The sequence below is a fragment of the Leptinotarsa decemlineata genome, unplaced genomic scaffold (assembly GCF_025532065.1).
Source record: "Leptinotarsa decemlineata unplaced genomic scaffold, Ldec_3_MD MMD2_tig00001019_RagTag_RagTag, whole genome shotgun sequence".
Taxonomy (NCBI): Eukaryota; Metazoa; Arthropoda; class Insecta; order Coleoptera; family Chrysomelidae; genus Leptinotarsa; species Leptinotarsa decemlineata.
In genome coordinates this window covers 4,636,162-4,664,089 of record NW_027412557.1, presented here as the reverse complement: position 1 = coordinate 4,664,089, position 27,928 = coordinate 4,636,162, and the positions used below count along the sequence as shown (strand labels likewise).

General features: G+C 34.0%; 1 protein-coding gene and 1 long non-coding RNA gene across 2 annotated transcripts in view; one reads left to right on the top strand and one right to left on the bottom strand.

Annotated features, from left to right (window-relative positions):
• The window catches only part of LOC111511867 (uncharacterized), an 81,584-nt gene that overhangs the window by 40,792 nt on the left and 12,864 nt on the right, over window positions 1-27,928 (bottom strand). The window contains exons 2-3 of the mRNA XM_074175381.1: window positions 15,264-15,499; window positions 9,775-9,960 (exon numbers count right to left, since the gene is read on the bottom strand). Coding sequence (XP_074031482.1) covers window positions 9,775-9,960; window positions 15,264-15,492 — 415 coding nt within the window. The 5' untranslated portion in view covers window positions 15,493-15,499. The remainder of the gene's footprint in view (window positions 1-9,774; window positions 9,961-15,263; window positions 15,500-27,928) is intronic.
• On the top strand, window positions 38-21,204 carry LOC141482314 (uncharacterized). Its single transcript, XR_012465455.1, has 2 exons — window positions 38-204; window positions 20,902-21,204. It is a non-coding gene; the product is annotated as an uncharacterized lncRNA (long non-coding RNA).

The following is a 27,928-nucleotide window of genomic DNA, read 5'->3' as shown; positions in this document are numbered from 1 at the left end:
AAACAAATAAGTGAGGTTATTTCAAATAAACCGCGGAAGTTGACTTCGTTGACATACTAGGATTGTGTCAAATTTGAAAAATTATTTTTACTGATGATAATTTCGTTCTGTTGTTGGATATGTGGAATTCTAGGTGAAATGAGGCGATAGTGCTTTCTATGTGGGTATTTCAAAAGTGATGTTTCAAGAATAACGTTACATAAGGTAAGGACAATTTGTAAAATATTCAAGAAACAAAATGAACCATGAAGGTACTAACAATAGACGCAAAAGAAAAATGTACATTTCAATATTGATGAAAGGACAATTTGAGTGTGTGAATCGAAATATAAGAACAAGAGATACGTATGATTCTTCAAAAAAATTGAACGTAATTTCTGTCTACCATTAGCCGATCTATATTGACGAATATAGATATGATTTTGAGTTTTTTCTCACTAATGTTCAGTATTCCAGCCTACCAGTCCGGATTTTATTCTTTTTAATCATGACTGAGCCTATGGTCTCAAACTATTTTCATGTTTATACTAAATACCCATACTTCTATCTCACCATTTCATTTATACGATACGGAAGTAAAAAGTCCTCTCCAATTTTACCTTTTGAACGGGATAAGATATCAAGGAATAAGGAAAAAGTTACGTGAAAAAGCATTTTTAGTACTGTTCTATAAAAAAAACTGCGGCATTATTTTTTCTGAGAGGCGAAAGGTAATATGTCTTTTAATTCTCTAAACACACTGTTTTATTTTTTGAAATCGAATCAGCAAATAGTACTTTTATATTGTTTTTGAGAATCTGTGAGAATCTTCACCCCAAATTATCCGAATAAATGTTCAAAATGTTTATCATTGCCTTTCAGACAATAATTAGGTCTGTCTGCATATTCATTTCTTATATTTTGAAATATTTCCGAAATAAATTTGTTACGGACACCTCTTATTCTATGCACGAGTTCAGGAATGTACCTGATGTAGGAATTATGAACTTTCTTGAATTGGCTGGTTGAAGATGGACCATACAAAACATACCTAAGCATAATTGAATATGCCATAACCCAAACCAACTAGATTTAGATTCGAACGAAAACTGTGGAGTTCTCTCATTGGATCTGAAGAAAGCATTTGATACTGGTAATTATAAAATTCTTCTGAAAAAAATGCATAATATAGGTATCCAAAGTTTAGTTTATAATTGGTTTCAAAATTATTCAATGAATAGAAAGGAATATGTCTATATTGACGTAATATTTAATTTCAAAAAATATAATATGTTGGGTATTGCATGGATCGATACTTGGACCTGTTTTGTTTCTTATATATTTCAATTCTTTGGTTACAGTAAATTCATGTTGTAAATTACAAATGTTTGCTGATGACACCACTTTAATTTACAATGAAAATACTGTATAAGAAATCAAAATTAATATTTCAAAAGACCTTGATCAAATATATTTATGACTTCAATGCCATAAAATGTTACTGAATTTTCAAAAATCTTCATATATGTTCATATCAAAAATGTCTCTATCAATTGATTCAATAATTCAATAATGAATAATATTAAATACACTCCTAGTGCTAATAAGTGAAATAATAAGAAAGAAAGCAGCCTCCGTAATTGGAATTTTATTGGAAATAAGGAATCTTGTACCCCTTAAATACCTTAAATTGATTCATTTTTCATTAGTATATTCAAAAATTCAATATCTAGTATCAGTATGGGGATTGGCAACAAATTCCTTATTGAAACCAAATAAAAAACTTCAGAACAAAATTATAAGGTGTATATTCAAGTTGAACTACAAGGAGCTTATATTCAACTTGTGTGAACTAAAAAAAACTATCAGATCTGTCATCCTTACATAAATTGAAATTATGTACCTTCATTCATTTGGTCGAAAATAAACTGAAACATTTAAATCTCACTTCCAAAATCAATGGTGACCAACACAACCATTTGACAAGATATTCAGGCAATCAAAATTAATGAAAATGAAAACAAATATTGGTCAAAATTCCATGTAATTTTTTATTTATCAAGTTTTACAATAAGCTACCGAATGCTTTGAAAAAACTGAATGAACAAAAATTTCAGATTAATTTGAAAAAATATTAATTGTTTGTATAGGTATATTTTCTATTGTGTATATTTATATGTATATGTATATGTATATATATATATATATATATATATATATATATATATATATATATATATATATATATATATATTACAATGTAGGTTTTCACGGATGGTAGAATGTGATGTGTTGTTTTTCCGGGTGTTCATCCGTTGTGTACTATTCGATAGTCGACGTTTCGCCATCATCTCAGATGGCATTATCAAGACGAGTTACTGCTTCACTTCGAGAGGTGTAACTGATGTTAGGTTCTTCGGTTGGCTGCCCAGACCGAAAGAGAGAATTTCCCTAGAAAACCAAGGAGTATATAGCATCACATGCGAGGACTGTGGACAACAATATATCGGTCAGACCAACAGACGTATATCTGCCAGAACCCAGGAGCACAAAAACTCGATAAGAACAAAACAAACCTCCTCTGCCCTCTTTCAACACCATCTACAAACAGGTCACAAGATTGATTTTGAGTCCACATAACAGATAGCACAGGTGCAAAACCCAAGAATTCGACAAATCAGGGAAGCTATCGAAATCGAAAAGCAAGGCCTCATCAACAAAAGGGATGACTCACTAAACATCCCAAGGATTTGGAAAACAATAATTAAAAACAACCACCAAAGACAACCACAAATTGATAATGAACCATCGCAGGTAGGAGAACCGCCAGAAGCCATTAACAACCCTCAGGTAGAAAAACAGGAAGGAGAACTACCAAAAGCCATCAACAACCGTCAGGTAGGAAAACAGGTAACAAATCCATACAACTTACGCAAGCGAAACCATATAAAAACACCACAAGAAGAACCTAACATCAATTACACCTCTCGAAGCGAAGCAGTAACTCGTCTTGATAATGCCATCTGAGATGATGGCGAAACGTCGACTATCGAATAGTACACAACGGATGAACACCCGGAAAAACAACACATCATATATATATATATATATATATATATATATATATATATATATATATATATATATATATATATATATATATATATATATATATATATATATATTTACATATATTCATACAAACATACAGGGTGTTCTAAATTAAGTCAGCACCATTGCCAACTCCGTTATCATTCCGTTATCTTTTCAACAGCCTTCTCGATACCGAAAACAAAAAAATGACAGTCGCGTTTTCAAAATATTTCATAAAATTTTTTCAAATGGAACACCCAATATTTTATCATGCATTTCGATTCGTTAAAACATTCTCAACAAGAAAGCTTATATCACCTTTGTTAGTTGAAAATAAGCAACTTATGTGTAAATATTTATTTATTTCACTAGTACAAGAAATGTCTTTGTTTTGGCAAATAAAACCTCAAGATTGTCCAAATACTCAATTTTGGTGCTTGTACGGTGTTATTACTAACAGCTTCTGGAACACCGAAGAATAATAATCGACTTAGCTTTTATTTATAAACTTATTATATACTGTTTCAATCTAGTATCAATGATTTTTTTCACGTTCCTCATAGGAACACTAGAAACAGAAAATTACTTCAGTCCAAATTTCAACACAAATTTGGACAAATACTCCCCAATTACGAGAATGTGTGATTCTTTCAACAAATACTGTAGTAACGTAGATGTTTTCTCTATTACGTTGAATTCGTTTAAAATAACTATAGAAAGAATATTCAACACATAGCAAAAATAGTTAATAATTGGTTAGTACGTACAAAATTTATTAATTCATCAATTTTTATTTTTTCTTGTATCTGCTGACACCGACTATCTTTGTGACCACAGTTATTAGTGGATGCTTCTATGGGTATTTACCTGTTTGTATCCCAAATTATGAATAAATAAATAAAAAATAAATAAACACCAAAAAAATGGAGTGGGATTTGAACTCGTGAAACCCGTGATCATCATGTCGTACCACTCATTTGACACCATTGAGTTATTTGGTATTAATTTACAAAAGGACAATTTCCATCTTAAAGCCATTCCCCTAGCCGTATTTATTTTGTGAATCAAAACATGTCTTTTTAAAATACTACTAGTTTGCCCATTTAACCGAATTCGTAACATCAATAATTACGGAGTTAGCGATGGTGCCGACATAATTTGGAACACCCTGTATATGTATACTTTTTTTTTTAAGTTCATGTTATAATTTTTTTTGGACTCTGTTCGTACTTAGTTATGTTATAGTTAGTTTTTAAATTATTGTTTTTCCCTACCATAAACACTGTATGTTTCTTGGGATATCAAATCGTTATTATTATTATTAATATTGATGCATAACACAAATTTACTTTCACCTTCGTGGCTAGGTAATTTTGGTGTTCATTTATGATTTTATGCGAATAATATGCACGTCTAATAAATTGATAAACGTGACTTTCCAATGTCAAGTCCATATCTAAAATGACGCCCACGCTTTTGGCTTCTGGGATAACCTCAAGTGCATGATCATTCACTAATACTTTCACAGATTTCCAAATATCATTTCTAAGGCTATGGGTCTGAAAACAATAACATTGGATTTACTACAACTTACATTCAAGCAGTGATCCTAAACTCGAAACTAAAAACATGCAAAACATAAAAAAATTAGAAAACATGCAATTTAACTTCCACCATGATAAGGTCTCGATGGGCATGCAGTTATGCATAATAACAAATTTCCCATTGATAACGGTTTATACTGAGTGGCTATCATTCTATCTCGTTAAAATGAACATAAAGAATAAATCTTTATACACCTCTAAAAGTCAGTCGAGAATTATTTCTGAGACCAGCTATAAATCACTCATGTCGATATATCGTTTTGAATTCTCTGGTATCTCATTTTTTAGATAAAGATCGATTAGGATATCGACTTCGTTAAGTATACCCGTTCTATATTTCTTCAGCTATTAGGAAGCAAATGTTCAGCACCCTTGGTAGTCTTAATAATTTGTCAAAAAGTATCGAACTATTTATGGTCCACTCCAAGTTCAAACAAAAAGTCATAAAAACAAATATATTGAATACTACATGTAGCCTGCGATTTAATTCGCGTGTATAGTTCAAGTAAAAGATATAGTGCCCCCTACCTTCCAGCAGTTCCTCTTTAATAACACACACAACGCGGTACTCACCGCTAGACTCTGTTGGTCACCGTAACATGACTTCAAATTTGATTTTATGACTCTTCAGCCAATCATAAAACTCGGTTAGTAAAAATTATCCAATACGAACCGCCAATTCTTCAGTCCACGTGGACTAATTCGTTGCGGCATAATTCCTTTGTATTGGTTTTTTTGGCCTTTGACTTCGCCTACACCTTTAAGATTACTATATCGGTTACTTCGACTATACCTTCGATTGAAATCTATTTTCCAGAAAACTACCAGGTCGAAATGGCGATCTATATAGACATTTCTGGTCTATCAAACCGAATATTTGAGACATGTTCCTTGTAGCGAGCTGTTGCAGTCCGCTAACTTGATCAACATACTTTTTATCGCAATCCTCATAGCTCATTTCGTAAATCCCAGACTTATTCTTTTTCGACGTTCTGTCTTTCGAGTTGCTCAACACTCGTTGAAATACGAGCAGTTTTGAAAGCTTTTTGTAAAATGAAAATATATAGATTTAGAATCAATTATTTGTTAGTAAATGGAGTATGCGTGATTTAAAAGAAGACAAGTTTTGCAAATAAAATAATGTATAAGCTAGACGAAACAGAACAATAGGATATGTTTAAAGAAAACTGTTTGTTTTCACTGGAAAAATGTAATTTTCAAATAAAATAAACTCAAGCTTGCTTTGAGTTTATTTCTTATAAGCTTAGGCCGAGAAAAGCGATAATGAATTGAAAAAAATTATCAACTTTGTAGAAAATTTTCAACGTCTGTCTCTAGACGATGAAGAGCTGGATTTCCTGCATAATGATTTGAAATTTGATTTGGGCTCTCCAAAAAAGTTTTAGAAGCTGTTTTGGTTTGAGTTGAGAGTGCAATTTAGCGCTTGCCACAGATACATTGGAAGGTTTTGTTCGTGAAGCTTGCAAAAAGCAAATTACTACTGACATGAAGGAACATTATCTAGAGAGTAAAATAGCAAAAAAATCCACCGCCTGAGATGGTTTCACATGTGGAAGTTCCACTCAAGAAGTCTAAAAACCCGATTACATCGGATTTGGACAGAAGTTTACGAGTATCTAATCATACAGTACTTACCAAAAATAAACGGGCTTCGAAAAATACATTAGCAAATAAGTGCCACCAATTGTATCATTCATATGTTCTCCTACATATAAGATTACCAAATGGCTAACAGAACAGTTCAAACTCTATCGATTCCGCAATTCCCTTTGAGTGTCGAAAATTTACACGAATTCATAGAGGTAATCAAAAACATAAGGTTGCGATTTGAATTAGTTCATTCGCTAACTGTTTTGACAAACTTCACGTGTGTATGACATTGGACTAACCCGTTGTCTCTTTTCATCGCTAATTTGTTCATGGAAAGATATGATGAGGAAGGAAAAGTATAGTTGAATTACTTTCCATGGACTTGATTTCGATACGTTTACACGAATAGGAGCAAGGTAGATGATTTTTTGTGTCGTCCCAACAACAAATCCCCAAATATAAAATCCATGTTCGAAATTAAAAAAAAAGAATAGCAACCAGTCCTGGATATTCTAGGAGAAACCGAAGGGGGTATAGTATTTGATGTATTTGAGAAGAATACTAGCACATTCAGATATATCCCTGAAAGCTCCCACCATCGACTAAGTACTACAAAAATGGCAATATTACATTTGTTATACATAGACTGGTCAATTCTTTCGCGAAAAAAAGTTATCGGGGAAATAGCTGATAGTAACGGACATTTTTCAATCATAGTAGATAAGGTAATTAGGAAACAAGAATTTATAGTGTCTTCGTAAATTTTTGACTTTTAAGAAAGACTTAACATTTATAAATCTTTTATAAAAATCAAATTACACCAACGGATCCGAATTTTCGAAATATTGAAAATGGAAGCGGTTTTCAAAACTACTCATACACTTCAATTTTGGACAATCCGAAATACAATCCGATAGTAAAACATTATTTTTTTTTCGAAAGCTTTTTGACAATAGCTGTTCCAATTCCACAATTACACCAATAAACGTTGCCAAACATTTACTAATTTTGGCATATTAGGTATGAACCTATTATAATAGGTACCCATCTCTAAAAAAGTTTTTAACTGGGAAACTGGTACCGGTATTTTTTTTATTGCTTCCAATTTTTCTGGTAATTTGTGTATACCTACCAGCTTTATCTAACACTAACCGTAAACATGAAACACTTTCCTCAAAAAGGGAAACATTGAATTTCCAACCAACGCCCGATATATCCAACGCCCAACGAATATAAAATATTTCCATTGAATAAGAGAATTTTTCGATAAGATTCAAAAAAATTATGAAGAATCTTCTCTAACAAAATCTAATTTAAGGTATTTCGTTATTGTGAAGCTGACAACCAAACTGTAAAAAGTATTAAAATCCGAAACACGTACATGTCGGCATAAATCTATTAACGTTACTTCACTTCTTTGGTAGTCACAAAATGTTTTATCTGCATATCCACAAGTTATATTTCCAGAAGTCACTTTGGAGTTGACATTTAGTTGTTCAAATGAACCCCAATTATTAGGTTCTAAAATGAGATCGTTCTCGAAATTTGTAACGGATATCGTATACAGTGTGTAAAAGCCAAATTCAATTCAATATTTCGGTTACTGTACATACTTAAAAAAATCGAAACACGTCAAATGTGAATTTTAATTTTACATTCTTCAACGTAAAAATGCCACCCCTACCTTCAACCCCCGTCGAATGAATGAATCATGTGGTTACCGAAATTCCATAAAATACACTCAAAAATTGAAATGTAATGCAAAACGTAATGAAATGTAGAATACGAAAAAGAACTATGTATCTTAACGAAGTAGATGCTCAAAATGTTCGCCGCGAACGTCTTGGCAACTTCCTAATATCAAATAAAACTGTCTTCTAACATTATTTAACATATCAGGCGTGACCGACCTAATCGCAAGCGTTATTCGTTCTTTTAAGTCATTCAAATCTGAAGGTTTATTTTTGTACACATTGCTCTTTACATATTCTCATAAAAATAAACCTGATGATGAAAAATCAGGTGAAAGCGCTGGCCATTCAATCGATCCTCGCCTCCCTATCCATCGATTGGGAAATGTTGTATCGAGGTATTGCCGAATATTAACTTGGTAATGTGGTGATGCTCTATCCTACTGAAATCATATCGTATTCACTGGAACTTAAGGGTTTCATGGATCAGGATATAAATTTGCTAAACTTAGAATGACATAATTTTGAAGTAGTGCTAAATAATTATCGCCATTCAAGTTGCCCTCAATGAAAAAGGGACTAATGATATGGTTTCTTACAATTCCTGCCTACGCATTAACTTTTTGAGGGTATTGCGTGTGTTCTTCTCTCATCCAGTGAGGATTTTCCGTTGACCAGTAGCGGCAATTTTACCGATTAGCATGACCGTTACGAGACAAAGTACACTCATCAATAATGGATGATATTGCTATCCAACATGTCTTTCATTTGTTCTTCTATCAAAATCGTATTCCATGAGCTCCTGAGTAGCCATCATTTTATAGAGATGCATTTTATTTTTTTTCTAGTCGATGTTTGGGTTTTCCTCAATCTCAAGCATCACATCTAATTTGAGTTCAACATTTGGCAGCTGTTTTTTTATCTGCCCCACATGACCAAGCTTGCGAAACTGCTTCTCTATTGATATATGGGCAGTAAATTAGAAAATTTCTCATGAAAATGTTATGTTCAGGTTTTATCGACGTAACCAATCATTTGTAAAACTGTGATTTTATGCATTTCCGTTAATCTAACCATTTGTCAGACTTCAAGTTAACGAACTTTAAACTTAAATTAAAATACTGACAACTGATGTAACATACAAAACAAGTTGACAAGACGTTTTAAACTAACGTTGCTACGGAAATTATTTAGTTTTTTAAAGGATAACATCTAAAAAAACATTGCTATGGTTTTACTTTCTTATTATCAATACCTCAATATGAAATAAGTTTTGAGTACATTGCAATGATTTTTGAGTATATTTATCGAATATCGGTAACCACATGATTTTAATTTAATTTATCTTAATTGTTGCAATAAATTCGAAAGCAATAATATTTTTGAATAGAGAATGAAGAGACCTTTCGAACAATATATCACAAGCAAATACTTCCTATTTAAAAAATCGGGGGTTGTACCTGTCATTCGACAGGGGTTGGAGGTAAGGGTAGCATTTTTTCGTTGAAGTATGTCAAATTATAATTTAAATTTGACGTGTTTCTGGATTTTGTTGAAATATGTACCGTAACCGAAATAATGAATTTATTCCATTTGGCTTTTACACACTGTACACTCGTTCTATTTATCTTTCACGCATTTACTTTTGTCAAAGATTTTAAAATACTCACATCAGACTGAAGAACGCTCACTTGTTAAAATATCACATTGAAAAATATTCTACAATTTGATAAACATTTTTTCATTTCTATTCCTTGTAATTTTACGAAAGGTTATGAGAGTGTTCACGTATTTACCTGGCTCGTATTCTTCCATTAGTCTTTTTCGAATTGGCCACTGCATTTCACTGGTGGCTCTTCTGTTTTTTCTCTCATAGTTCTGAATTTCTTCTATGTCAGCATAGTTTTCTTGTTCACTCAGAATTGATTCGAAATTACTGTCTTCTGTCAAGTAAGGTGCCTGTTTTGATATATAAGGTGGTCCTGGAAATATAAGAGAGAACAATCAATATTCTATATAGTTTATGAGACAGCAACAGTTTAGAACAGTTCTAAAAAAATTTTTCTCGCAACTTTTACTGCAGATTAACAACTCATAGAATGAGTTAAATGATATTGTTATGAATAATTAGGGTTTTGGAAAATGCAACTGAAAAATATGGAATGTATACAGGGTTTCAAATTCGATCCTCACCATTGGGATATCGGAAACTATGAGAGATACGAAGATGATTAAATTGGGACAAAGTTGCGCATTTACCTGACTAACAATATGCGGTTGAGAAAGTTCTGAAATTCCGAGTATATCCGGAGATATCCGGAAAAATAAATTGCAGTTCTACATTGCCACATTCTCCCTGCTATTTAATGGTGTTTGCAGATTTGATATCCGACGTTTCGTCTTCCGGCCACCATCATCAACTTTATTTTTTCTTATGGGCGCTACATTGAATTCTTTCTGGTTTGAATAGAACCAGCCTTTAACTTTTCAATGATGTATTATAAGTTATCATTCTTTTTCGAAAAATTGTAGATATTGAAAAAAATGAATTCTTATCATAATAGGCTTTGACTTTGATGTTTCTAAATTTGACTTTCAATTTGTTACAATCAATGACATTTTGTTATTGTAGGTACAATTCATTGAATTTTTGGTGAAAAATGGCTTTCACGAATGAAGAAAAAAGAGATGATACAAATTTATTACAAATACGATAGAAACAGTGTTAAGACATCGGAAATGTATTTAAACATGTATCCCAAAAGAAGACAACCACATCGAACTATGTTCAAGTTATTGGATCAAATTCTCATCGAGTTTGGTTCATTTGAAAAGCCGAGGAAAAAATACGGAGACAATAAGATAGACATTGTGTCCTTTTCAATAAAAACTAATAATTTGCAGATGAACATGAACCCGGGGAAAACTACACGTCAAATTTTCTCCGAAGTGAGTAAATAAATGGTCATATAAGTGCTTGGAGACATCTTAAAAAAGCGGTATAAAATGTTAAAAAATAAACATATCTCAAAAATTTAATCCAGGTGATCCCGAAAGGCTATTAGAATTTTGTAATTGACTAATAAGAAGACCTGATTTTCCTGTTTTCCTGGAAAATGTAATTTGAAGAGATGAAAGCATTTTTACGAATTATGAGATATTTAATCGAAATAACGAACACATTTGGAGCATAAACAACCCCAGACAGTTCCGAGAAATTCGACCTCAAATGGGATTTAGTATCAATGTGTGGGCAGGAATTCACAAAGATAGAATTTTGGGTCTCATTTATTTGACGGAATTCTGAATGTTGAAACCTATCACCAGTTTTTAATGTCGATTTTCGAAGACTATTTGGATGATCTACCTTTGACTAACTATGGATAGGATGTAATGGGCCGGTGAGGTGGCCAGCAAGGTATCCAGACTTAAGTGTTATGGATACATTCTTATGGGGTAAACTGGAAAATAGAGTTTGTGGTCAGAGGGAATTTAAAAATATTGACGACTTTCAACACAGCATTGTTGGAGAGTTCGGAAGATTGAGGAGGAGAGAAATTAATCGTGCAGTGAATAATATTCGAAGAAGGGCCCAGTTGTGTTATCATGAACAAGGCCAACATTTTGAGCATTTGCTGTGATTTACTTTTTTTTTACATTTTAGTTAGGTAATTATTGTTTTGTTCAAAGTTCTATTTCCATTGAAAATGACACAATGTCTAATTTACCTCATACACACCTCATTTATCAAATTTTGATTGTTGATTCTGTCTCCGCATTTTTTCATTGGCTATTCAAACGAACCAAACTCGGTGAGATTTTGATCCAATAACTTGTTTTAAAACATTTACGATGTCCTAACACTATTTCTATCGTATTTGTAATAAATTTGTATCATATCTTTTTTCTTCATTCGTGAAAGCCATGTTTCGCCAAAAATTCAATGAATTGTACAATAACAAATTGTCATTGAGTGTAACAAATTGAAAGTCAAATTTAGAAACATCAAAGTCAAATCATATTATGATAAGAATTAATTTTTTTCAATATCTCCAATTTTTCGAAAAAGACTGATAACATATGAAACATCATTGGAAAGGTAAAATCTGGTTCTATTCAACACAGAAAGAATACAATGTAGCGCTCATAAGAAAAAATAAAGTTTACGATGGTGGCCGGAAGACGAAACTTCGGATAGCAAATCTGAAAACACCATTATGTAGCAGTAAAATTGAGCCAGAAAAAAATAAAAACCATTTTCCGAAATTTCTGTTTTTCGGATATCTTGGAATATACTGGGAATTTCATAACTTTCTTAAGGGCATATTGTTAGTTAGGTAAATGTGTGAATTGAATGAGTTGAATAAGAAACAATACAATTATTTGTAATATAGCCTACTGTATATAAAAAATAGAAGCATTTAATAAATAATTATGAACATAAATATAATATTAAATTACAGTACTTTCATAGGTATATTTGAGTGAGAAGTGCAACGGTATAGAAAGAAAGTATAACATATTTTGAACCTAGGATAACTATTGTCTTTATTTTTTTATAAAAATGTTGTGAACGATGTCCCTATTAATATTGAGAACATACTTTTTGAAGATGTTTTTGAGTAGGTTAATATTATTTATTATATAAATGTAGGTCTTGTACATGTCCGGTAAGAAGTTGAAGATTTTCTCACTGTGGTATTTATATGAGTGTTGACCAATGATTTTTTTTGTTGCGTTCACTTGTACATCACCCTTTGATTTGGTGCGGATATTATAATCGTGTCTAATTGGTCGAAGTGTCATTTTGTTTTTGTAGATATACAAGATTAAGTTGTACATGTATATTTGTCTGATATCGAGTAGCTTCGAGACAATGAAGATTTGATCTAAAGAATAATAATTTTTTGTGGTACACGATTTTGAGTATTTTTCTCTGTAGTACCTACTTCAGCTTTCTTAAAGTGGATATCAATAATTGAAATAAAATTCAGCTCTGCATAATATCGGTTTTGGTTTCCATATGCTTGGATATTGACTATACGTTTTTGGATTTTTTTTAGGATTTAGAGTGCGAGTATGTGTATTCAAGTTGTAAGTTTTGATTGTTTTTCATTCTCGAATAATGGTTGCATGAGAAAAGCGAAGCGATTGTTATTTTCGGCGAAGCTAATCGCAATTATCATTGAGGCTGTGAGAATGTTCAAATCGCCCTATTGATAGACATTATTTCAAATAGTGGAAACATTATATAAGATATGAGAAATATCTGTTTTTCGAAATTTCTGTTTTTCGGATATCTTCGAATATATTGGGAATTTTAGAACTTTCTCAACGGCATATTGTTAGTCAGGTAAATGCTCAACTTTGCCCCAATTTAACCATCTTCGAATCTCTCATAGTTTCTGAGCTCCCAATGGTGAGGATCGAATTTGAAATACCTTGTATACAGGGGATGTTGAAGAAAATATATAATTTGAGTAAATCAAAATAGGGAAAGAAGTTACAAGAGGAAAAGCTGAAATTACATACCGGTTCAATGAATACTTCGTGTTTACGAATAAGCAAAAAATACGTTTAGGAATTTATGACAAAAAAAAAGTATGAATTAGAAGAAATAGGATCATGTATACGACACCTGATTAAAAAAATTAGATTTTCATAATGAAAAATAAATATTAATTGAATTTTGCATCTTCCAAATTCTTCAAACCCATACTTTTAGTTTCAACCTTTGAATTATTTTATAATTGATTATTGAATTTGCATGCATGTTATAGTATGTTTGTGTATCAAATTGAATTCATACCTACTGGTGTTGTATGTTGAACGTTTTTTCATCACGTTGTTTCAAAAGTTTTGTCCGATTTCATGTTATGTGTTTTTGTAGCTTTATATCTCGATAAATATTTATTTCACTGTGTCGTGGTGTATACTGGTCGATAGAGAATTTTGTGCTTCAAACACTAATGCTATTCATTTTTTTCAAAGTTATATTTTTACCTCTTTTCAGCTTATTACTATATGTCGTTGAGCGATGTTCATCCAATTTTTCTCTACGATTTCGAATTGAACCAAAACACTGCTGAAATAGCCCGAAAAATTAACCAGGCATTTGCCGCACTGTTCGACGTTGGTGTGCAAAATTTTTTTCCGAAGTTTTTAGCGTCGAAGATGAGCCCCGAAGTGGTCGACCTACATTAATCCAGGACGAGTATTTCAGGACCCTGGTGGAGATTGACCTATTACAAACGGTGCGTGAGATGGTGGAAGAACTGTGCATCATCTCCCATGCGGTTTAAAACGTCGGTGTCCACGTTTTGACGATTGACAGAAATTGTCACGTTTCGAAGTCTGTTCTTTGCTTTTGCGCAACTAAAACAATCCTTTTTTTTGGATTGGATCGTCACGTGTGATGAAAAGTGGATTCTCTTCGACAAAGGCAGACGTTCAAGATAGTGGTTGGATATCGATAGGCCACCCAGAAACTTTCAAAAGGCGAACACACACTGAAAAATTACCATGGTTACTGTATGGTAATCAGCGCCTGGTGTGATTTACTATAAATTTCTGTAACCGAGCCAAACTATCACCATTGTGAGGAAACAGAAGAGATCCGATCTTGCTTCACGACAACGCTTGCTGCACGTTTCACAAATCACCGTTCGAAAATTAAACGAATTAAACGTCGAAGTTTTGCCTCACCTACCATATTTCTTAGACCTCTCGCCAACCAACTACCTTATTTTCAAGCACTTCGATAAATTTCTCACCGGTAAAACCTTCGCCAATCAGTACCAGGCAGAAACGGTCTTCGTCAACTTCATCGAATCTCGAACATACGATTTTTATGCCGACGGAATTGATCGTCTTGTGTGATTCAAATGGCGCTTATATTGATTGAATTTGATAAGTACTCACTGAGATATAACAGTTTATAATAGAACTAAAAAAACGGACAAAACTTTTGAAATAAACAAAATCTATTATATATGTAATGCACTCGTGATAATTTGGTTGGTTATATGTACATAGGAATATTATAATTTTGCAAAAAAATGTATTGCTGTTATAAATTGTTTATTCACTCAATCTGAACACAAAATTATTGTCTGAGTGTTTTCTAGAAATTGTACCCACGTAGGTACTAGTCATTAGACTTCAGTGGTTCTGAACCAGTAGAAACTTTATGATACGTCCTAGTTTCATTCAAAATAAGTGAGGAATGATACATTATTCTTGATTCGAAAAAAACTCCTAAATAACTGAATATTCTCGACTTTACCTGGTTTCTTTTTTCCTGGAATAAAATCAAAAGAGTTCGTTGCTTCTGCGAATTCTCCACTACTACCACTGGGACCACTAGGGCTAGAGCTGAGTTCCATGGAGTCCAGGTGTTCTCTTATATAGGCATAGTTTTCCAAATCCCAGGGATCGATGTATCCTTCTTTTTCTTGAAAAGAATCATCTGTATCATTTTCTACAGGGCTCCAATAAAATGAATCGCCTGGCATACTGAACCTGCAAAAAAATATGGACCTAATATAATGGGCTTATAGTACGAAGTAGGATAAAGTAGCTTAGTATAAAGACTAAAGATTCTCTAACAATAACGGAATTCTGTAAAAGGTGTGTTAAATTAAAAAAAAAATATGATTTAATCATCAGATGAACATCAGGAACAAAACATTCGAATAAATCAATAGGATTAACATCGTAGTGAATATTTGTGATATAGAAATGGAAAAACCGAAGGAAAAAAGCAATACTCCTTGCACCTTCTGGAAGGTGAAATGGTTGAATATAACTAAGGTAATGAACACTAACGAAATCATCGAGTAATAAAAATACCATAATAAGTGAAAATGGACAACGTAAGGTAACTTGCAGACAGGCGTTGACTGAAAAAAATTGTAAATCTCCCTTGAAAAATTTAAAGGGGTAGTCTTAGAAAAATTCATAAATATATTAATATTGAAAAAAATAAATTGAGAAATACTTAGCGTAGGAGAAACTACATAAATAAGTACCGTTGCAAACATTTCCACTACATATAAACTCTTAAAGACTGAGGGCGGATAACAGAAAATCAATAAATATAGTTTAAAAAAACTAAAAACTACGCTTTTAAAGAACATCGAACTGAAAAGTTGAAAATAATTTTTTTTGAATAAGCTTAAAACAATAACGATCGAAAAATACTAGTATTATTGTGAAAAAAGCGACGGGCGCTTGATATACAGAAAATATGGCACAAAGTGCCCACGCTTTTGTCACAATAATACTAGTATTTTTCGATCGTTATTGTTTTAAGCTTATAAAAAAAAATTTAACTTTTTAGTTCGATGTTATTTAAAAGCGTGTTTTTTAGTTTTTTAAAACTATATTTATTTTTAACTTTTTAGTTCGATGATCTTCAAAAGCGTGTTTTTTAGTTTTTTAAACTATATTTATTATTTTGATTTCTTTTGAACAACCTATCAAGGAGGTTACGTACAGCGCCATCTGCCCGCGAATAGAACAAGAAATATAAAGTATATTACATACAGCGCCATCTGCCCGCAAATAGATCAAGAAATATCAAGTAGGTTACATACAGCGCCATCTGCTCGCGAATAGATCAAGCACTAATGCCGATAATTCTATCAATACAGATCCCGAGCTTGAGAGTTACAAGCAAACATGCATACAATGTTACATACATACATACATACAGCTGAAGCTAATATGAAGCGTGTAATAAAATAAGAAAAAAAGATAAATATAAAAAATTGGCTACACTTGTTCAGGCAACTCGATTTCTACGTAGGAGTGCGAAAAACTAACCTGAGAAAGAAACAAAAATTGAAGGCACTAGAAAAAAAATGAAAATTATCATTTGATTAAGTGAAGTAAAAACAATTTTACATTATCATACAAAAGTGGGGGGATAAATCAGAATAAATAAGAGAATTTCTAAATCTGAGAACAATCACTGAATAATAATAGAGTCAAAGAGATTTCAGACCGATATTCATTTCGAAAAAAAATCTATATTTTACGAGCAATGACAATTCGAAAAAAATATTTTTGAAACAGTCTCTTCGTCGGATGATTGGACAATATGAAAGAACTGTTTTTAAGTTGATAAAACAGTTTTATGCTATTAACGATGTAATGATTCCATTGTATTATCTCGGTATTACCTCGTTAGTAGTCTCTTTTTTTTAGAAAAATTGCCATTCATACATACATTTATGTATGAATGGTTCACCCTTAATTTCATCTCTCACCTCGGGGGAGCAACCCATTTCAAAAAATTCAAATAGCATGGGATATTGAGTGAGAGTTCATTCGAAACAAGGTTATATTCCCTATTCAAACCTGCAAAGCGAATGAAATTTGCTTCATTTTGAGGATGTAGAGTGTTAGTACGGGTATTCAGGTTGTAAGTTTTGATTGCTATTCATTTTCGAATAATAGTTGCATGAGAAATGCGAGGCGATTGTTATTTTTGGTGAGGCTAATCGCAATAATCACTGATGAGGCTGTGGGAATGTTCAATGAACGTTTTCCAAATCTCCGTATTGATAGAAATTATTTCAAATAGTTAGTGGAAACATTTTATAAGATATGAGAAATCTGAATACTGATCAAAGAATGTAAACTTTCACGTTAGGAGATAACTATGTGAAAGCCATTTTCCGGGTGTTTTAGCCGTGGTCTGAGTTCAGAACAACGGGAGCACCAACTCGAGCACTACGATTGTTACCACATTGTCGTTGAAAATGTCTACCGCAAAAGTAGACAAAACGTCAGCCATAAAAACCTGCAAACTACGGCCAAAACACCGGAAAATAGCGTTCACGCACTTATCTGAATACTGTTTATGAAGGACGATGGATCGGTCGCCGAGGATCATATGAAATTGCCTCCAAGATCATCAGATCTAACCCCCAAAATCTAGGGGTTATCTAAAACCAAAAGTATACGAGACTTGATGACCCTATTCAGAGGTGGCGTGCGCGGATTATGGAAGTGTGTGCAAAAATTAGTGAAGAAACTTTGCAAAGCGTCAGAGCTGAACATTTTGAGCATTTATTGTAATAAAAGAGAAGTTTAGTGTTAGTTTAGTTGCCTTCCTTCTTGTGGTATTTTGTTATTTTTAAACATTAAAAGCTCAACAAGTAATGAAGCAAATGTTAACTTTTTTACGCAGTTGAATGGAGAATAACACATCCTTCAAAAGGTCGTGCAATAAACAATATACAATAAACAAACAGATTTTCTGTCAGCTCTCCAAGATGAAACCTGGCAGATTGTTTTAGAGAAACTCTGTATTAATTAAGTTCTTCCATTCAAATATCTTTTATTTTAATCTATTTTTTCCGCTTGAGAAATGTCGCATTTACAACCCAAAGAGTAACTGGGTCTCTAACGAAGTGAGAGCATCTAGCGAAAATTTGAAAAATCTCTTTACTCTAAAAAACACTTATCCAGAATTCATTGGAAAATATATAATGGCAAAAAAAGAACATTCCAAACTCATATCTGATACAAAATGCTTGTATTATTTGAATCAAATGGTGGCTTCCGATAATCTCACAAAAATGGCTTGGCGGGTGATAAATAGTATAACACACTCTTCTACAACTATGAAAATTTTTCCTTAATACATAAAGGTGAGGTTGTGAATGATCCTCACAGAATATCCTGCCTTTTTAATGATCTTTTCATCACTACCCCGAAGAAAATAATTGGGGAGATTAAAAATAATAACCTATCCAATAATCACATCAATCATCTTACAAATGTTTATAATTCTATATTTCTTGAGCCTTTTACAGATTATGAACTGTTACCTCTCCTAACGAATGAACTTAAGAATAAAAGTTCTTTTGGACCCGATGAAATCCCAATGTTCTTGATCAGAAAAAGCTTGCAATACATTATTTATCCTTTGACTTAGTTAATCTGTCCTTTAGTACAGGAGTGTTTCCCGAAAAATTGAAGATCAGAAAAGTTGTACCTGTCCACAAAATATCGGATCCATATCTTCTATAGGCCCATCACTGTTCCATCTAGTTTCTCAAAAATATTTGAATACCTATGTAAACCTACTACATTTCATTTGAGAGGCATAACATTATCTCCACGATTCAACATGGGTTTCGATCCAATATGTCCACTATTACTGCTGCGACAGCTTTTTACTCAAAAAATTTGGAGTACATCGAGGCTGGTGAATACCCTGCTGAAATATTTTGTGATCCCAGTAGTGCATTCGACTGCGTCGACCACACGATATTATTAAATAAATGATATTCATATGGAGGAAATGCTCTTGACTGGATAGAGTATTTCACCAGAAACAGGAGTCAGTTTGTTTCGGTGAATCATAGATCTGAAAATAGTCATTATAAATGTATTTCAAATACTCAAGTTTTGACCATTGGAATACCTTAGGGATCAGTGTTAGGACCGCTATTATTTATATTATATTGTAATGATGTTGGGGCCGCGGTTGCTGAGAATACGTGCGTTATGTATGCAGATGACACATCACTTCTAATTTCGGGCAAAGACGACACAATTTTGAAAGAAAATTGTAACACGGTGTCAAATTATTTGGTTTCATTCTCGAAAAACTTTATTAGTACGGTTTCATTAAAGGCAAAAAATCTTTTCAAATCTAGAAATTGAAATTAATGAGAATGAAAACACACTTTATTTATCCGATGAATGTAAATTTCTGGGACTCATGCTAGATAATTGTCTGAACTGGAAGAGTCATTGTAATAAACTGATAGTGAAACTAAGTTCTGTTTCGTATCTGATACGAAATCTTAAGCCGATATTAACCACTGAACAGTTAGTAAATCATTACTATGCACATATAGAATCTAGAATCAGATATGGCATTTGTCTTTGGGGAAGCTCTCCATTGGCTCCAAATGTATTTATTGCCCAAAAAAGATTATACGGATTTTAGCATGCGTTAATCAGAGAACCTCCTGCAGAGATTTTTACAAACATTTGAAAATTTTAACTTTCCTGGATATTTTTATTTTTGAAATGTGTGTATTCATTCACACCAATAAGTCGAAATATGATCGCATTTCATCTTACCATAATGTAAATACAAGAAAGTGCAATGATTTTTACATAAATACCGTCAAATATAATATAACTGCTAACTCATCTCTTACTTGGGGCTAAAACTTCATAACAAACTGCCCGACTCGTTGAAAACTACCGATAGAATTCAGGTTTTCAAAACCAGCCTTAAAAGGTTTTTATCAGAACATAATTTTTATATCATAGATGCATTTCTCAATCTTCCGTAATTTTATTTCTCTATTACATTAATTTAATGAAGCTGGAGTTGAATGAAGTTGATATGTTTTGTATATGACAATCTTTCATGTATGTTTGGTTTAATTTTACTCTAAGTATTATTTTCTGTATATGTACAAAATACTATTTGACCTATCCTACAGGATTAATAAAGTGATTTGATTTGATTTGATTCCAAATGAGCTATCACTTATTACCCGATTCTATTTGAATTTTTCGCTAGAGTTGCTTTCTTCCGGTAAGGGATACCATTTGGTGATAAATAATCATATAAAAATATACATTGTAGAAATCAAAAATTTGAAAGTATGTTCATCGTATTTTTGAGAATATATTAAGAAACGGGGAGGCGGTGGTACAAAACTGCTTTATTATTTAATGCACATAAGTGTAAAAATAAAATATTTGAATTCTAAGTATTGGATTATTTATTTTGAACAGAGCTATTATCATTATCATGTATGGTTTTCAAAAAATGCCATTCGAAAAAAAAAATTGCCAATTCACCGATTTTGTATCGCATTCTTCGTCAACTGTACCTATACCCTATTAGGATCACATATCGTAAAAGTAGAGTCGTTTTCCAGATAAAAAGTGAATGGCCATGATCCACTTTCCTAACGCAGCTTCCATGGACTGATGTCAATGAAACGAGAACAATCGATAACCATTAGATATATATCTTCCCGAGGATTATACGGTATTACATAAGTATTAAGGAGTTGGCAGATTTGTGCAAGTAGCGTGGGAGCCCGAAATACTCGTGTAACGAATTTTCATCTTACCATTGTTCATTCTCGAGAAGTAGGTAGTCAAAGGCATGTATTGCATAAATGTTAACAAATTGGTTCATTGTTTTTGCAAGTGTTATAATAAACTGTATGTTTTCAGTTATGTTTAAATATTCATGAAATTCCTTATCAATGGCCCAATGAGTATCTAGAAAGAATTCAAAATGGACGAAAGCGTTATGTACTTCCTCATTTCGTCGTTGAGTTCTTAATTAACGAAGTTTCCAATTCCACCGGATGTACGTTTCTTTTTGAAATTGAAACATTCATGATTTTTACGTTATAAAGATTTCGATAATTGATATCTTTATATGAAGGAGAATGATTTTCTCTTCTCATTAACATTTATCTTAGATTAATATTTTGAAAAATTCTGATACCTAATTATGAATCCGGCTCATTTCATTTGATGGAATTGGCTGACAATTGAACGTATGAACACGCCTGAGGAAGCTATTTTATTGTGAAACATGTGTTGTGGTTTTGTTTACTATCAAAAACACTTTCCCAACACCAGAACAAAAATTACAATCTCTCGACGCGAGTTTCGCTAACCAAGTTAGCATCCTCAGGAGATCATAATGACTAAATTTAACTACTATGTTAGTGTTTTTATATGCCACCACCCGTTAGTAGTACCCAACTACACTAGCCATCGTCCATCCTGTCCTTTCCAGGAAGGCGGACAGGTCACTAGAAGACATCTCCTTTATATCGGCAGGTGTAGGCCAAGACTCGCCGAACACACACTCTCTTTGGCAACCTTTATATGTCTCACGGTGGCCCTCGCAAAGGTTTTGGGAGGTGCAGCAACATTACTGTCGTTGCGCGGCCTCTTTAACCTTCTTGGGGTTCCCTCCGTGGAGGGCACAAGTGAGGGAGCTTTCCTGCGGGGGCAGCCGGTTCCTTGCCTTTATTCAAGGCGGAGCTCTTGGCGCCTGCCGCAGGAAGTGCCCTTGCTGTTGGAGGTGGAGTGGGAGAGGAGGAGGGTGCACTTATAGTTGCTGCCACTCCTGTATCCTTCGCTCTCTTTCTCCTTTTGGCCTCGGCGCCGCAAATGCGCTAACGCCTTGGTCATTGTATTACATCACTAGGTGATCTGCTATGTCCAGCCTCATTCCAAGCGGTAGATTGAGGTGGAAATTTCTGTTCATCCTCAGCCACCGCCTTAGATTGAGGTGAGCACTTCTGTCCAGCCTCGGTATTGGTTTTTGTTTCTGTTATTTCTGTTTTTGTGTTTGTTTGATTCAAGTGTGTTCCCACGAGTAGCAAGGGAAGAGTTGGTCACGTCTGGCAGAGCCACGCATTATCAGAGGTAGACTGATTACAATGAGGTTTCGCCCAGTTCCCCAAGGGGATCGTTCGTAACCGCATATCACCCTGCGGCCATTCAGCTGTCGGCACGATTCCCTACACCTTAGTTTGGGTAGGCTGGTCCACGGTGTCATCTTTTGTGAAGGCTTTTGGGAAGTTTTAGTTCTCCTCATCCTACTTATTTCTGCCACTGACCAGGAGTCCGTCGACCCCGTCCGTAAGGCCACATTAGCTTCCCGGACAGGGCCTCCAGTCCCCTGGCCGTTCCCTTATCCGCCACCTGGGGACGCGCTTGATAGGTATCCCAACCCACGGGGAACTACTTTTTCAATACCTCTAATTCGTTATGTATTTCATCTATGTTAGTAACTATCCTCTAACATTTATCTTTTTTTTATTCAGAATTATTACGTATAAGACCAAACAAAGGGCTGTTCGAAATAGGACCTTTGTCGCTACTCATAGAACGCATTCCGCACTTTTCGATTTCCAAGCTGTCGAAGGCATCCAGAAACCTGTTGTCATGTACGGGTCTTAACAGTTTTGAATATTTTTCACTCATTTTATTGTCGTTCTCTATGGCATATTGAGTGATACTAGATTTCTCCTTTCTATGAAACCGAACATGCGAAACATGTTCCCTTTAGCGAGCTAATATAGTCCGTTTGGTTTGACCAACATATTTCTTACCACAATCCTCGCAGCTTATTTCGTGAATTCCAGATTCTTTTTTCAACGATTTGTCTTTCAGACTGCCCAACACTTGAAGTGTTCGTGCAGTTGTGAAATACACTCTTATATTCCATTTTTTAATGTTCGGACCAACCCATTGGTGTATTTGGGTTCATATGGAAGCACTATGAATTTATTCGTCTTTTCGAAAAGTCGAGGCATTACGAAGATACTTCCTGAATTTTTGTTATTCAAGTAATTATCAACTATATTTGATAGATACCCGTTGCTTTCAGTCACCACCCTAACAACATTTTTCTCTATCTCATACCTTTCTTTGCTCAGGGTAAATGGAGAGCAGTGTATGTACAAGAAATTATAGTCCCGCTTTTTTTGTTGTGGGCAATGATGGGAGCTGTCAGGGATATACCTGAAAGTGCTCGTATTCTTTCTATATACATTAAACCTATTCCCTTATTGACATTTCTGATAACTAGTACATTCAGGGTATTTCTTACTTATTTTTAATTTCATACGTGACTATACTTGCAAATCTGTTGTTGAGGCAAAATACAAAATCCTCTACCTCACTCTTATTATTATCGAAGATGACGTATCGGATCCAGGGTCGTGCAAAGTAATCAAACTTTTGCCTTGCTTGTATTTCAAACTGCTCATGAACAGAAAATCTCACAATTGAGTGTTACTAGAATAGGGCTCATTTTGTTTTTTTCAGTCTGATAGTATCGAGTCCTGGGTAGTTATGTTAGAAAAATATACATGGGAACAGGAATATGAATGTACTAAATTAAGCCTCTCAACTATTCAAATTCGACTGAGTAAATCCAGCTTCCTGATGAGGCTGATTACTTTATTGGGTCATTGATCTTTCAGGTAAACTAGCAAGAGAAACGTAGAGAACCTGATTCACAAAGTATGTGCCCCGTACCAGGGCCTAAATTTTTTCATGAAAAATAGTCCATTCCAAGGTTGACAGACACATTTTCCTCAATATAGTGAGGATCTGTGCAGTGGAGAGTTTGCAACTACCTTCGCCAGGTAGACGATCAATACAAAGGTGTGGCTTGGGAAGTATGCAGGGGCGCATTTCCCATGGCAGTAGGTTCCCAACTTTACCCAACACCCAGAAAACGCTCTTTTTATTCCCTAGGTAGTCATACTGAATATATTCCAGTTGATTGGTAGATATTGAGGTTGTGGAATGTTCGAAGTGAAATATTCTCATCTTGATGCCTGCAAAAACTCACTTCTATAAAATAATTTCTACGTCAGCTATACCCGACGATACATTAAATAATGTCATACAGTTTTTTTTGCTGTCCTATCCTAATGCTGCTTAATAATTTGGTGCAGATACATAAAATATCCTGCTCTTGAGGAGACGAATGCAGGTCCATCACGACTGAACCCCGCATTATCATTACAAGGCTTTCTTCGATGAGAGGGGGCTTGGTATCTCGAAGGTTACGTTAACGCAACTAAGTGGGATGGGAGCCATACATCCTTTCGATACACAAACCTTAGGAGGAAGCTTCATTTGGGATAACTCTTACCTTCACGAATTACATCTCACCTGGTAGGGATATTCTAACGTCTCCTGCCCAAACGAATTCCGGGCCTCTAAGCAAATATCTTGTGAAGGCCCCTTTCGGTCTCAACTCAGCCCCTTTACGTCAAACCCAAATATGAGTGTTTGCCTTAACCATATCACCTTTTTAAGGGTTTTTTCTTAATTTAAATCTTTTTACATAAATACAAGTAGACTGCTGTCGTTAAATATGTAAGTATATAGACTACTGTTAATATATACCTAGTCTTAATTGTTGTTGCCTGAGCCGAGGTCTGAGCCCCTGGGCATTTGCCCCCTCTCTGGGCGGGTCTGCCTGCGTCTCTTATACCGATAAATGATTCTATAACGTCAACGTCAGTCAAAATATGAAGAATTATCTAAGAAAGAGCAGTACATTAGATATTTGTAAAGAAGCAGCCAACAAAAGTCTTTGGACGCGTAAATGGTTTTGCATGTGGGTGACCGACAACCTACTGTCGGTCCTGGAACGGAGATAGGTATGTCCAATCAATCAAATAAGCAGCTTTTGACAGAATCTAGAATTCAAACTACTATATTTCGAAAATAGATGTATTAAAGGTCAACAGTCAAGACATCACAGGCATTCCTCGAGATGTCTTATGTTTGTTCGCAGTTTTCAGCATGTGGTTGTAGCGTGTGATTGAAGGTGAGAAAACAGGCAGACCAACATTTTCCCAAGCTACGAAAATTGTAGATAATTATGATAAGGATAATACTTTTTTATGTCATGTTCTCTCAGGATAAACCACCATTATAAAAGAATACTTCGATAAAAAATGCGATGATAGATTGTTTTTTATTTCTCCAATTCGAATGAGTTTAAAAATACTTTTGATTTGCCAATACATCCAATAATAAAAATTGAAAATTAGAAATGAAACCACTATCGTGGTTTCATTTCTAATTTTCATTTGTAACTATCGTTACTGTAACGATAGTTACAAATAAAAATGATAAAAAACATAGAACGTTTCATTTCTCATTCTTCATGATGATCTCCTACCACATAGTAACAGCTACATCAATCAATTTAATAATAACAAAGTGAGGAATAAATATGGATCTGTCTGTAAATGCTTTCTATTTATTTACTTGGTTTTCGTGCCAATAATCATAATTGAGTTGATCGTTATCAAGCAGCCCCATTTCTCATGAATGATCAATAAGGAATTGGTTCTATATAACATATAATTGTGAAATGAATGTAATGTTTTCAAACTTTGATCAGATTTTTTCATTTTTGTTCTACATGGCTCCTCCAAATATTGGTAGGATCAAAAATACTAATTGATACAGTTCTGCAAAAGCATAATTGGTTCCTTGTTTCACAATTATTATAAACAATTTGTGATTAACTTGAACTTTCACGCAATCTTTAAATAATAATTACCAAGCAATATTAATTCTTGATAGTTTCCATTATATATTTCGATGGAACACAGGATCCAGCTGGAGGTATTATTTAATCGATTGGGTAATGACACTTTTATTCAACCTGATAATTCTTGTACTAATTTGACTCAGGATTCGCTGTTTAAAGATATTTTCTAATGATATATATGAAGGAAATGATTCCTTCAGAATAATAAATACATCTTTGTGAATAAATTCTCATCTGCTAGATGTAGTTCTTCCTCGACCAACTTGGAATTTTTGCATGATTCAATTTTTCAAAGATATAAAAGTATTGGCCGGCGAAAATATAAAATTACTATCACCTGATAAATATTCGAAATTGTCAGAGACGTTTTTCTGAATTTGAATTCGATTTTCACGCTCGTGACAGAGTAAAAAATAAAAAAATAAAGGATCTACTGTGTTACGATCTTCGTTCGGGTCTGAAGGCCATCGTGGTTTGGAACTGCATCCTAACGTTTCGCCAGCCCAAGTGGCTGGCTTCTTCAGAGGTCTATTCATCCTGATAGTTCACCGATGATTCGTGATTTCTAGTTCGTAAGCTGTATTTATGTAGTAGCCCGCCTTTTTCTAGTTGGTGCGTTATTATTGGCCGAAGTGTTACATTGCGTTGCACTGCTGCCACCTTAGCATCTTTGGCCGAAATGTTATTATCTGTTACATTGCGTTGCACTGCTGCCACCTTAGCATCTTTTAGTATGGGATTCCAAATCCGATTAGGCGTTATCGCCTCCTCTTTTCTGTTGTTCATGGATTTCTAGGGTTTCCCGTACAAGCCGACTGTGGTATCTATGATTGGGTGCCAGTAGTTTCACATCTTCAAACAGTATCTTATGATCTCCTTCACTAAACGCGTGTTCCGCTACTGCCAATTTTTCTATTTGACCTAATATACAGTTTCTCCGATGTTCATTCAGTTGTACCCATGGTATACATGGGTATACGGTATACCCCGTATACCGGTATACGGTATACCCCCGCCGCTGATAGTTGATCTCTTTTGTCTTTCGCAGATATGAGGCTTTGCTGTATTTTCCTGGTGGGCTTGAACATTGTTTTTATGTTTTGCTTCCTCAGGATTTTTCCGATTCTATCTGTAACCCTAGGGATATATGGTAGAAACGCGTGTGCAACCGTTTGAGTTTCCTCCCTATTTTGAGGTCTTCAGTTTGATGGCCTTGTTGATCTCGGTTACACTGTATCCATTCGATCTCAAATCCACTTGAAGATGTTCCAATTCTTCTTGTAGGTGTTCCGGTTCACATATTCTATAGGTATGTTCCGTCAGGGTGTTGATGATTCCTGCTTTCAGGTTAAGGATCACTGATTTTTATTGTTCTATATTGTTGAAAATGAGTTTTGATATATGAATTTTTTGTTGAATAAAGAGTTTACAGCATAAATTTATTGAACATATATTCGTAATATTAGCGTTAATTTATGTTTTTTGAATTTCTCAAGTTTCTGGAGATATTAGTGTTTTCTCGTTTTCAGTTTCGTTCGACCCGAATACAATGGACATTTTCAACTTATGTCAAATACAAATATTATTTGTTGTTGTAAATATATAAGACACTGTATAGTATATCGTCCGACAATCATAAAATACAAGTATCACTCTCCTATCCCCTCAAAACCGCACTCGTAGAAGACAAGATCTAGATGTTACGCAATGTAACCATAAATACCTGACTCTTTTGGTAGTTGTTAAATGCAACGCTAAAAAATCGCATACCTTGAGGCGTGCGTTGTGGTATGTGGTATGTACGTTGTTTCTCATTCTAGTTGAGTTGGCGTGAAAGTGTGTTA